At 47.7% G+C, this 13,535-nt stretch overlaps 1 protein-coding gene across 3 annotated transcripts in view; it reads left to right on the top strand.

Moving 5' to 3' along the window:
- The window catches only part of SHISAL2A (shisa like 2A), a 33,989-nt gene extending 20,655 nt beyond the window's left edge, over window positions 1-13,334 (top strand). The window contains exons 3-5 of one of the 3 annotated variants that reach the window (XM_073008123.1): window positions 3,472-3,651; window positions 11,546-11,705; window positions 12,613-13,334. In XM_073008123.1, coding sequence (XP_072864224.1) covers window positions 3,472-3,611 — 140 coding nt within the window. In that variant the 3' untranslated portion in view covers window positions 3,612-3,651; window positions 11,546-11,705; window positions 12,613-13,334. Of the gene's footprint in view, window positions 1-1,364; window positions 1,856-3,471; window positions 3,652-11,545; window positions 11,706-12,612 lie in introns of those variants that run through there. The other 2 variants (XM_038000030.2, XM_007978738.3) reach the window with 2 other exon arrangements.
- Window positions 13,335-13,535: the final 201 nt, after the last annotated feature.

The following is a 13,535-nucleotide window of genomic DNA, read 5'->3' as shown; positions in this document are numbered from 1 at the left end:
TTAAAATGTCCAGGCATAGTAGCTCAGGCCTGTAACCCCAGCAACTTGGGAAACCAAGGCAGGAGAATAGCTTGGGAAACCCAGGCAGGAGAAAACCGAGCCCAGGAGTTCAAGACCAGCCTGGGCAATATAATGAGACCCTGTGTCTACAAAAAAAAAAAAAAAAAAAAAAGTTAAAAATAGTTTTTTTTAAAAGGGCATATAGGTGGCAAATAAGCACATGAAAATATGTTCAACTTCATTAGTCATTAAGGAAGTGCAGATTAAAGCCACAATGAGATGCCATCTCAAGGAGCACAGGTAATGGAAAGAGATTGAAAGCTTTCAGAAAGAACAGTACATAGATCACTTAGTACATAGATTTCTAAGATCACTTGATCTTAGAAAGATTTTAGATCTCTCTGGCTACAGCATGGAGGACGTGATGGAGGGGCCCCCACTGGAGGCTGTTCCAGGGGTCTGGGCAGAAGAAGATGAAAGCCTGACCTAAGGTGGTAGCCTTGAGGATGGAGAGAAATGGGTGGATACTGCAGATGACTATTAGGTGGAACCAGCAGGACCTGGCTTTGTGAAAGGGCTGAGATAGAAGGTGTGAGAGATGACTCGAATATTTGGCTTAAACACTTGATACAATTTTATCTAGAAAGATAGAAATGTTCAATTGTGTCAAATGCTCCTGATTAAAAAAAGAAAAAGGAAAAACGAATCAGAGTCCTATAACTGGTAAAGTAAAATTTAAAATAAATAAATAATGTTAAATGTTCCTGATAAGTCAAGGGAGATGAGGATTTAGAAGTGACCATGGGTTTAGTGACAATTAGTTTGAAGGTGTATAGTGGGGGCAGAACCAAGTAAGTTGCAGCTGAACAAGTCGTGAATGGAAGGTAGAGAATAATAAGGCCAAGTGGACTTCCTTTCAAGCTTTGATTTAAGAGGAAGAGAGAAGATAAGACACTTGACAAAGAGAAGCATGGAATCTATTCTCAAAGTGAGAATAATCTTATGTTTAAAAAATGTCCAGCACTCTTCTCCATACTAGCTGTGTGGTAATCCTGTGTTGTCATCTATAAAATGGATTTCTAATAGTACCTACCTCATAGGGTTATGGTGAAGGTCAAGTCTTCATAGTTCTTAACGATTGTTTCTTGTCTGTTTCCTCCACCAAACTACAAGTTCTTGAGCAACACTGACAGCTGTCAGTGCATGATGTGGTGTATTGTTAATAAATACATGTTAAACAAATTATGCTTCTAAGGCTCTGACCACAATGCACTGCCCAAGGTAAGCACCAGAGAAGTCAGCTGGGGGGTGTGATCCTGATGGGGAAGAAGAGAGCCCCACACCCTCAGTTTGCTGTTTTCCAGGCCCTGAAGAGGTTTCTCCTGACTGCCAAGGTGTGAACACAGGCATGGCGGCAGAAGTGCCAAGAGTGAGCCCTCTCCGGTAGAGTTACCCCTGCTCGAACCTGCAGCTGGAGAGCAATGACGGGCAGGTCGTGAACTCCAAACACCTCCTCCATCATTGCTTCATGGCCACAGTGACCACCAGTGACATTCCAGGCAGCCCTGAGGAAGCCTCTGCACCCAACCCTGACCCACGTGGACCAGTCCCATAAACATTCAATAAATGTCTCCACACCATCCCCTTCTGGAGTCTCTTCAGTGAAAGGTGGGAGTGGGAAGGGACTTTAGAGCCTAGCAGGATAAATGAGGGCTTTTCCTAGCAAAGATACCCAGCCCTGCTGTGGACCCTGCCATACTGCTCTGCTTGGCCTATTGTGGGCCAAAGAACTTTGACATGACTCCTAGGAAAAATGGTCAGTAACAACTCCATGCAATGAGCTATGATCACGCCACTGCACTCCAGCCTGGGCAAGACCTCATCACAAAAAAGAAGAATGAATGAATGAATGAATGAATGGTTATCAAACTGAATACAGGCTCCAGAGGGTGGGCTCTGCCACTGTGTGGCCTTGATAAAGTCCCTTGTCTTCCTAAGCCTCGGTCCCCTTGCTGGGTTATTGCAAGTGTTCAATGAGGTGATGGATTTGAACTCACTTCATAAACGTTAAAGTACTAGAAAACTTTTTTTCTTTTTGAGACGAGTCTTGCTCTGTTACTCTGTCACTCAGGCTAGAGTGCAGTGGCATGATCTCAGCTCAATGCAACCTCCACCTTCTGGGTTCAAGTGATCCTCCCACCTCAGCCTCCCAAGTAGCGGGGACTACAGGTGTGTGCCACCTTGTCTGGCTAAGTTTTGTATTTTTAGTAGAGATGGGGTTTCACCATGTTGGCCAGGCTGGTCTTGAACTCCTGGCCTCAAGTGATCTGCCTGCCTTGGCCTCCCAAGTACTGGGATTACAGATGTGAGCCACCACACCTGGCCTGCTAAAAGACTTTTTAAATTACCAACGGATGGTAACATAGTAATCCTGCTAAAAGACTTTTTAAATTACAAATGGACAATAGCAGTAAACTATGTAATACTGAAAAACTCTGGAGCCAAATGCCTGGTTAAAATCCTGCCCCTGTCACTTACTTGCTAGTTAACCTCTGTGCCTCAGTCCTCTCATCTATATAAGCTGGAATCATCGTAGTACCTTCCTCATAGAGCTTGGGGAAGGACTAAATTACTGAGTCCATGCAAGTACATAGAAAAGTGTTGGCAAATGGAAGGCACTATGTGTTAGCTATTATTATTATTTTTAACATTTTTTATTATTAATCTGATCGCAAAGGAATCTTAGGGCAAGATGCTGACTGCCAGCCCTCCCTTCTGGCTGCTCTCCTAACTGTGGCAATGGCTTTTAGGCTTCATCTTGGGAATGCATGACAAGGACTATGGAGATGCAACTCAGCAGCCACCAAAAGCAGCTCTTGACATTTCAGACAGTGACATGACCTGCTGCTGGATTTGGCAACAGTGAAAGAGTCACTCTTAGATACCTGTGCCTGAGGCCAAGCCAAAGGGTACATGGCGGGGGTGGCAAGACAGGGTGAGTCACCCACCGAAGTATTCTAGGCTGGAAGTCAAGAGATTTTGGTTCTGGTCTTGCTTCATTTGTTGTTGTTGTTGATGGTGGTGGTGGTGGTGGTGGTATGTGTGTGTGTGTGCTCTTTTATTTCAGCACTCTTCTTTTTTTTTTTTTTTTTTTTTTTTTGAGCCAGTCTCATTCTGTCACCCAGGCTGGAGTGCAGTGGAGACTAGCTCACTGCAGCCTCAAACTCCTGACACAAGCAATCCTTCTGCCTCAGCCTCCCAAGTAGCTGTGACTACAGGTGCGTGCCACTGTGTCCAGCTAATTTAAAAAATTTTTTTTTATCGAGACAGGTGATTGCTATGTTGCCTAGGCTGGTCTTGAACATGTTGGGATTACAGGTGTGAGCCACTGCACCCAGCCTATTTTCAGCACTCAAAACCCAGCACCCTTGTCCATTTACTGTACACTTAGTGGTGCCCATTCTATTCTAGGACCTGTGCAGGTTGCCAGAAACAAGAGGAATCAGACAGTTCTCGCCCTCAAGGGGCTCATGTGGAGGACAAGGCAGGCACACAAATGGCCAGGAGGCCCAGTGGTGGCCCTTCATGGGGCTTTAGGGAGGAAGAAATGATGTCTAAGCTGAATCATCAAAGATGACTCAAAGTTTCCAGGTGAGACAGGAACAGAAAACATTAGGGTCAGAATACAGCTTGTTCACAACAGTGAGAGAGAGCCAGTGTGGCTCAGGAACTGCAAGGTACTTGTTATAGAAAGAGCTGGCCGGGCGCAGTGGCTCATGCCTGTAATTCCAGCACTTTGGGAGGCTGAGGCAGGTGGATCATGAGATCAGGAGATCGAGACCATCCTGGCTAACACAGTGAAACCCCGTCTCTACTAAAATAAGTAAATAAATAAATAATAAAAAATAAATAAATAAATAAGCCGGGCCTGGTGGCGGGCACCTGTAGTCCTAGCTACTCAGGAGGCTGAGTCAGGAGAATGGTGTGAACCCGGGAGATGGAGCTTGCAGTGAGCCGAGATCACACCACTGCACTCCAGCCTGAATGACAGAGTGAAACTCCATGAGAGAGAGAGAGAGAAAGAAAGAAAGAAAAAAAGAAAGGAAATAAAGAAAGAGAAAGAAAGAAAGAAAGAGAGAGAGAGAGAGAGAAAGAAAGGAAGCAAGCTTAGGGTACTTGTATATATGTAGTGGGGTGGGGCTGGGTGATATTGGGAGGTTTAGTCCCTGACGCTCTGTGCAACCCTTCACAGGACGAATCCCTTCTCTGTCCTTGGTATCCTTGGTGTCCTCATCAGAAAAATCCAATGTTTCTCTGAACACTTTCTGTGCTGGGCCTTACAAGGGAGACTGGGAGGTTTCAGAGAAGAATCTGATAATACCCTCGCCTTTAGGCTGCTCGCAGTCAGAAGCAGGAGATGCTGTGTGCATTCCAAACACTCAAGTGGTCATCCGCAGCCTAAGTCAGTGGTTCTCAAATCCGAGGCTGCATCAGAATCAGCTAGGTGGAGGGCTTGTTAAAACACAGAATGCTGGCCTCCCACCCCAGTGTCTGACTCAGTAGGTCAGGAGTAAGTCCCCAAAATTTGCATTTCTAACAAGTTCCAGGTGATGCTGATGATGCTGGTCTGAGACCACCCTTTGAGCACAACAGGCTCTGTAAGAACAAAGACAAGCTTTGAGGACTCAGAGCAGGAGAGGTCTGGGGAGACCGCACACTGAGCAAGGCCCTGAAGACCTGGTAGAATTTCCCCAACAGGTGGAGAAAGGGAATGTGCGTGCTGCTTTTGCTGACCTACACATCCTAGGCCTCATAAAGCTCCTCCCTGCCCCCCAATAGCTCCTCTCCTTTGAATTCAATTAAGGCTTAGAGCCGGCTGTCACTGGGGTTGGCTAGTCTGGGTCCTGCATTAGAAACAAACTGCCCACCCTGTGTAATAGGAGCCCCTCCCCCAGGGCAGCCGCAGTGGGAAGAAGCTGGGTGGGCTGATGTGCAGACAGAAATAATCTGAGCTCACCGCTGCTCCCAAGCACACATCGACCGGCAATTATTTCTTGTAAATTGCTTTCCCGGTTATGTTCAGAACATGTGTGTGTGCCTGCCTGAGAACAAACACTCAGAGGGCACAGGGCGGAGGAGCTAGCTGGAGAGTGGGCTCCGGATGAAGGAGAGCCTGAGTGTGACTCTTCAGCCCAGAATCAGAGAATGTTGAATCTTGGAACTCAGAAACGTTAGAACATTCCACTCCCCTTTACAACTCTCCTGCTAGGTGTTTTTCCTCAGACGTTCACATTTGTTTGTCCATTCAATATTGATTGACAATGATTTTCTGCCAGAATCTTGGCTAAATGAGGTCCTGATCCCTATCTTCAAGAAGCTCATGGCTACAGGCATTTACAGAAGATCCCTAATCCAGCCAAAGACTTTGGGAAGGCCTCCTGGAGTAAGCAATAACTGGTTAAAAAGGACTCACTGACAGGTGAAAGGAGGTCTCTGGTACAAGATAAGGAACAGCATACACAAAGACCCATGGCTAAGAGAGACCATATGGTTCTTTCAGGTAACAATAAGTAGTTCAGTCTGGGTAGACACTAGATTCAAGGTGGGAATGGTGAGAGATGAAGCTGGAAGGGTAGATAAGCCAAGTCCTGAAGCCTTTACCATATTAAGGGGCTTGGTCTTTATCCCGAGGGCAAAAGGGAGCCACAGGAAAGGGTTTCAAGCATGGAAAGGAACTCAACAACACCTTTTCTGAGCACTTGCTCCCTGTTCTCTGTAAGCTGAAGTGAAATTTGCCATTCAGGATCTCTGCCTTTGGGGGCCTTTAGGTTGCAGATCCTTCAGAAGTCTAAAGGACAGTGATGGCTCATGTGTCCACAAGAAATGACTCAGGCCCTAGACATCTGTCCTCCGGTCAGGGGTAGGCCATTCTACTGCCTGACTTGTGACACTGCTCCTCCTGGTCTGTGCCTGTTGGCTCAGGGGCCAGGGCACAAGGCAGCCAAAGCCAGGCTGCAGGCCACAGCCCAGGAGAGCTCCATGCCTTGCTTAGTCCCAGAACCCTGGGTCCCACCTGGGAAGTCTCGTGTGTGGGACACTCACAGAGGTGTGAAGGGCTCCTTGCATACCTTCTCCATCCCTCATAGGATCAAGGCCACCCAGAGCAGATGACCCACTCCGAGAGAGTTGACTGAAGACACACTGTGGGCCCACCACTGTGACAAGCCCTTAGAATAGAATACGGCCAGGCATGGTGGCTCACGGCTATAATCCCAGCACTTTGGGAGGCCGAGGAGGGTGGATAACCTGAGATCAGGAGTTCCAGACCAGCCTGACCAAATGGTGAAACCCCATCTCTACTAAAAATACAAAAATTAGCCAGGCATGGTGGCGGGTGCCTGTAATCCCAGCTACCCAGGAGGCTGAGGCAGGAGAATCGCTTGAACCCAGGAGGAGGAGTTTGCAGTAATCTGAGATTGTGCTAGTGCACTCCAGCCTGAGTGACAGAGCAAGACTCCGTCTCAAAAAAAATCCTGCAACCCGCCCTTCAGACCTTACTTACTAGAGATGAAGAGTAGGTTTGACCCATGAAACACCTAGAGAACAGTCAGAGAGAGATCCCAAACAAATGCCAATATATGGGGTAAGGACCATTAGAGTTGCAAAGATTCTAAGGAGGGAGAAAAGAAACAGTCTGGAAGCCTTCACGGAGGAAGTGGGGGTTGAACTTGACCTTGAGGGACCATGTCAATACTTGAAGGGTCTCATCCAGTTAGAGGACGCATGCTATCATATCGACATTTTATTTTATTTTATTTTGAGACAGAGTCTCGCTCTGTTGCCCAGGCTGGAGTGCAATGTCTCAATCTCAGCTCACTGCAACCTCCACCTCCCAGGTTCAAGTGATTCTCCTGCCTCAGCCTCATGAGTAGCTGGGATTACAGGCACCTGCCAACATGCCTGGCTTGTTTTTTTTTTTTTTTTTTTTTTAAATAAAGATAGGGTTTTACCATGTTGGCCAGGTTGGTCTTGAATTCTTGACCTCCGGTAATCTGTCACTTTGGTCTCCCAAAGCGCTGGGATTACAGGTGTGAGCCACAGTGCCCCGCAGACTTTATATTTTAAAGAGAGTACCCCTTAGGGCCCCGAGGGCTCTGGACGAGTAGATCTCTCTAGCCCCACCTTCAGCCATAGTCCCCTAACCAACACACTATCTTTTGTGTGCCAGGTCTTGTCCTGGGCTCTAGGAACAAAGAAATGAATCAGTCATAATTCCTGCCCTCAGGGAATTCTCAGGCTACTGGAGGAAGACTGCTACGTTAAATAGACAGTTATATACAGTGTGGAAAGTGTTATGGTTTGTTTATTCAAGCACAGGGCAAAATCACTGCTTGTCTAGCCCAGAGGGCTGCTGTCGTGCAGCCAGCCTTATCTCCAAGGAGACTTTTCTCCGGGAAGGAGGGAGCTTCATTGTGAAACCTTCATCTTCTAAACCTCCAGCTCCGGGCTCTCAGACCCCGCCTTCTCTCCTGGCTGCGGTGCGTTACCATGGAAGCCGTAAGCCCCTCGCAGCTCCCTGCGGTTCCACACCCCTCCCCCTTCGCCATCTCTCTTAGCTCTTTGTCGTGTGGCTGCAGATGTCCTCCCGGGCTGATCAACTCCCGAACTTTCCCCAAGGTGGGAATTATTATCCCCATTTGAAATAGGGAAAAACTGAGACCCAGAGGTGTGAGGGATTTGCCCCAGGCCCCTCGCAGCCCTTTACTGGCAGAATCCCAAGCACAGGTTCCCTCCAAGCACCACCTCCGCCCTCCCCGCAACCACCCCTCTATGTGGCCTTCATTATGCTCTCCTATCCGCCGAAGCTTATGTTTCCTTTTTTTCTTCTTTCCGTATCTTTGGTAGTTTAACTTTTTATTCTGAGAAAATCAGAACATGTGGCTGGGCGCGGTGGCTCACGCCTGTAATCCCAACACTTTGGGAGGCCGAGATGGGTGGATCACCGAGGTCATGATTTTGGGACCAGCCTGGCCAACATGGTGAAATCCAGTCTCTACTAAATATACAAAAATTAGCCGGGCATGGTGGCGCATGCCTGTGATCCCAGCTACTTGGGAAGCTGAGGCAGGAGACTAGCTTGAACCTGGGAGGCGGAGATTGCAGTGAGCTGAGACTGCGCCATTGCACTCCAGCCTGGACAAGAAGAGCGAAACTCTGTCTAAAAAAAAAAAAGAAAGAAAGAAAAAAAGAAAATCAGAACATGTGCTGACTAACCCTTGAAGTAACTTGAAGTTCAGTCTTTACATTAGTGACTTTAAATCTATTCTTGGATATGTTGTTTAAGTCCTTTGTGAACTGAAAATAGTGCTGGATGGTAAAACCTGCCAAAAAGCTATCGCAGAATGTACCAGCCCTGATTATGCTGATGCAACAATGATAGTCATGTTTTTGAGCATTGCAATATGCCAAAATGCATTCTGAAAAACTATACGTGACCGTGCAGAATTTACGCAACACAGAATTTGAACATACACCAAATAGATGTGTTTACATAACTACAGAAGACAAGGGTATGAAAACCTTGGCATATGGGAAATAGAATTTGTCCTGCAAGACCAGCCCATTTTATTTATTTTTTTTATTTTAATCTTTATTCTTTTTTTTTTTTTTTTTTTTTTTTTGAGACAGAGTCTCGCTGTGTCTCCCAGGGTGGAGTGCAGTGGCATGATTTTGGCTCACTGCAAGCTCCACCTCCTGGGTTCACGCCATTCTCCTGCCTCAGCCTCCCGAGTAGCTGGGACTACAGGCGCCCGCCACCACGCCCGGCTAGTTTTTTGTATTTTTAGTAGAGACGGTGTTTCACCATGTTAGCCAGGATGGTCTCGATCTCCTGACCTCGTGATCCGCCCGCCTCAGCCTCCCAAAATGCTGGGATTACAGGCATCTGGGCTATTTTTATTCTAAGACAGGCTCTTGCTCTGTGCCCAGTCTGGAGTTCTGTGGTGCAATCACAGCTCACTGCAGTCTCGACCTCCCCGGCATAAGTGATCCTCCTGCCTCAGCCTCCCGAGTAGCTGGGACTACAGACACACACCCGCATGCCTAGCTAATATTTGTATTTTTAGTAGAGATGAGGTTTTGCCAAGTTGCCCAGGCTGGTCTCGAACTCCCAGGCTCAAGCAATCCGCCAGCCAGCCCATTTTGATCTTCTGCACAATACTTAAGCTGAAGGTGTGATACCGCCCACCCCTATGTGATGTCTGTACAGATACGAAAGGACTTTGGAAGTTGCGATGTGCTTAACAGATGTTATTTATTGTTATTAAATGAAAGTTGGGGAAAGATCGCCTAAATTTCTTCCCAAGGGGCTCCACTGTCAGATTGTTCAATTCTGAAATTTTCTATTGTTAACATATGTGATGCTAAAGGTCTGTGATTCTGGAATCCTGAGCCTGATTCTAATCCTGTGAAGCCAGAATCCTGTGAATCTGACATTCTCTGACTCTATCCAAGTGGGAGGTCAAGCTCTGAAGGCCAGGGCAGGGTGGGGACGGAGGTCAGCAGGAGGATCCCAGTCCCCTAGGGAGGAGCAGTTGTCCCCGATGTCTTCTACCTGGGCTCACCCTTGGAGCTACAGCCTGATTATCATTCAGACTTATCATCAGCTCATCACCCTTCCTCCAGCCTTCCTTGGGGCCTCATTGTATGCATTATCCATATTCATTACACATTTTTCTTCCATTAAGTCAAATTAAGCCACTTTGCCAACACTGCAGGAACCAAAACCTCCCTAGATAAGTGTGGGCCCATTAGGGGCACCAGAGGAGGCCCTAAGTTAGGATAGCTCTACCCGTCCCCTCCTCCCTCCCATCCTGCTTCTCAAGCACCATCCCCCCGACTTTCCTGTACCCCAGATCACATGGTAGCCGCAGAAGCACTCCTTTCTGCGAGTTCTGGTACATGGTGTTCCCTCCCTAATGGCCTCACAGGCAGCTGCTGACTCACCCCAGGTTGCTAATGCACCAGGTAGCCATGTATTCAGACGGAGCTACTTCATAAAATGTAGCACCATGTGCATGTGTGAGCTCACATGTGTGAATACGACCAGAGCACCGGCCCTGGGCTGTGGACTTGAGACCACAATTCTAGGCCGCCACTATTTACAGGGTTACCTTAAGCTAGTGCCTTCCTCTCTGTCTCAAGAGAATATCCCAGCCCTTCCGGCCTCACCAGGTTGTTTGGAGACTTACCAACAAATGTGTTAATAATAGTGTTCTACAATGTGTTGTGAAGTGAAGTGAAGGGATTTAAATGCAGTGTACCAGCTGGGAGCGGTGGCTCACGCCTGTAATCCCAACACTTTGGACGACTGAGGCGGGCGCATCACTTGAGGTCAGGAGTTCAAGACCAGCCTGGACAACATGATGAAACCCTGCCTCCTCTAAAAATACAAAAATAAGCTGGGCGTGGTGGTGGGCGCCTGTAGTCCCAGCTACTGGGAGGCTGAGGCAGGAGAATCACTTGAACCCAGGAGGCGGAGGTTGCGGTGAGCCAAGATCACACCACTGCACTCCAGCCTGGGCAACAGAGTAAGATTTTGTCTCAAATTAATTAATTAATTAAATGCAGTGTACCACCAAGATGTCCATGTCCAGCCCCATAGCACCACCTGCTGTGTGACCTTAGGCAGATCATTTTACTTCTCTGAACTTTTGTTTTTGTGCACACGCGCGCACACGTGTGTGTGTGTGTGTGTGTGTCTATAGTTTTTTGAGTGCTTACTATATGCTGGGCATTGTGTCTGGCATGTTACGGGGTTTACTCTGTACCAGTCAGGATTCTCAGTTGTAAACAACAGAAACCACCTCTGGCAAAATTAAGCAAAAAGAGACTTTACTGGAAGGCTATTGGATGTCTCACTGAAATGACAGGGAGACCACAAAGCTAGACGAGAATCAAGGGTAGCTGGGCACAACCAAAGTCCTGCCATGGTAAGTATGTATTTAGGACAGACTCTGCCTCTAGCCACACAGATACTTGCTGGTCACCACTGCACTGCTAGGCTCTAGCCGCACTGCAGCCACCTGAAGTAATCTCTGACTGTTCTTGCCCCTCTGCTAACTGCCACCAGACTCAGAGCCCATGTAGGGCGTCGAGTTGGCCAGTCACAAGCCCACAAGGGTCAGGAGGAGTTGCTGCCTCCTTCAGCTCCCACATAGCTTGGAATTCCTCCAAATAGGGAGTGTTTGGATGCTGGGTGGCCCAGAGCAATCAATGTCCACTATAGCCTTCACCAATCTTGAGTCTGGTAATATTACATTTTACAGGTGAAGAGACTGAGGCTCTGAAAGGTTTATGTACTGGTCACCCAGCTAGTATAGGTGCACGAACACCTGCCTTGCAGGAACGGAAGAAGTAAATGGACGTAGTTAGTTGGCACGAGTTCATTCCTCTTTTCCCCTCAGTAATAGCTCTTGCTGGGAATGTTTGCTCCGCCATGGGGAAGTCTTTCAAACATTTGTTCACATTCTCTATGACCCTACAGCTGGTTCCTAACTTCCTGGCAACAATCACAATTGTAATTCATTCCAGGAGATTGACTGTCGTGGAGACAGATCATCACCCTCATTACCACCATCATCATCATTGTCATCGTCATCATTATGTTGCTTTTAGCTCACTGGAGCCTCATAGAATGCTGTGAGGTAGGTATTACCTCAGTTTACCAAATGAGAAAACTGGGGCTCAGAGGGGGTTTCATGGCTGTCCCAGACTTACAAAGCCAGTCAGAGCCAGAATCATATCTAAATCTTCTGTCTCCAGAATCCATTCTTTCACATGGCCTCTATTTCAAAGAAGCAGGCCAAAAGCAGGACATCCAGCATTTGACATAGACATGGACCATCGAGGCAGGGAGATCCTAGCCCCTTTGCATCCTTTCTGCTTTTCCACTGATAGGAAAGCTGAGTTCTAGAGAGAAATGCCCTACCCAACCTCACACAGTGCCATCGATGAAGCCTCCGTGGTTTGAATACAGTTCTCTTGCCACCCAGTTTAGTAAGCATTCCCCACACCATTATGGAGCTCATTTTAAAGCTGAAGTAACTGAGATGGTCACCCCAGGAGTAAATGGCCCACCCAGCTGTTGGGGTGAGTACCTAGCTAATGTGTGGGCCCAGAAGAAAGGCCATGGCAGCAGAGTGACTGGGAGGTAGCAGGCTTTGCACGTCCAGAAAATTCTGTTCTCTTAAAATCAAGAAATGCCTCCACATTTTAAGAGGCAGTTATCCTCTCCTGGTTGCAATTGATTGCAACAGACTTCAATTTGTGGGTTATTGGAATAGCTGGGGGAAGTCTGAAGGTAATTAGACCTGGATAGACCAAACATGTGTAGCCCAAAGAACTGAACAGTCTATGATTAGCGCCCTGATCTGAGGCCCACAGGTAGGTACTGGGAAATTTCCATGCACTTTGGCCTTTGAGGCAGCCTTCCCATCTGAAAATGCCCCCCAACCCTCCCTGACTCCTTCCAGTGTCAGCTCAGACAGTATTCCTCTAGGAAATTGATTTTGACTCCCAAGCTGAGTTGGGATCTCCTCTGGTCTCCCACAGCTTCTCTGTGTCATAGCCCCGATCATACTGAGTTGTCATTTTCTATGTGTCCATTTCCCCATTATGGACTTTAATTCCAGGGCACGGACAGATCTGCCATAGAGGAGGCCTCAGCAAATGTCAGCTACACGAATGAGTGTGTGAAGCAAAGAAGCAGTGAACGTCTAGGAGACCAGCCCTTACCCCAACTCCTCCCCATCTGTTCCTACTCTGAACTCCAGTCTCTGCCCTACCCCAGCTCTTGAATTTAGCCTTTGGATCAGGTTCTTCTGGTAATGAAGCCTCACCTTTCCCCCGACTAACTCTGATCTGGCCTCCCCTGCTCCTGATTAACCTCAGGGATCCTGAATCTCCTTCAGCCTAACAGCTCCAGAAGCTGAACTCCAGCCCTAAGAGCTTCAGCTGCAGACAGGCCTCTGGCCAGGAGCTTAGTCAGGCTACCCTGACTAAGCCACAGGGTTGACATGCCCTCTGGGCAGACCCTGAACCGGGCACTGAAGACACAGGAATGGACAAGGTAGTCTACCCGAGTCCTGAGCCTGCAAGGCAGTTGAGACAGATCTCGAAGGAGAGTGGGCACAGTCAGAAAGGAAGAAGTGGTTCAGTATGAAATAAAAGTGACACAAGCCCATGTACCAGCAGCCAATTGGATCTTTTGTTTGTTTGTTTGTTTTTGAGATGGGGCCTCTCTTATTGCCCAGGTTGGTCTTGAACTCCTGAGCTCGAGCGATCCTCCCACCTTGGCCTCCCAAAGTGCTGGGATTACAGGTGTGAACCACCAATTGGATCTTTACTGGACCCTTACAGGGCACTGAGCCACTAAGCTAGGGAATGTTGGAGATTCAGAGGCTGAATCAGATAGCAGCCCAACCCTGAGATACAACTGAGCTACAGGCAAGAGGATACTACCGGGCGTGGTGGCT

Source organism: Chlorocebus sabaeus, chromosome 20 (assembly GCF_047675955.1).
Source record: "Chlorocebus sabaeus isolate Y175 chromosome 20, mChlSab1.0.hap1, whole genome shotgun sequence".
In the NCBI taxonomy this organism is placed as follows: Eukaryota; Metazoa; Chordata; class Mammalia; order Primates; family Cercopithecidae; genus Chlorocebus; species Chlorocebus sabaeus.
This window is presented reverse-complemented; position numbering and strand designations above follow the sequence as displayed.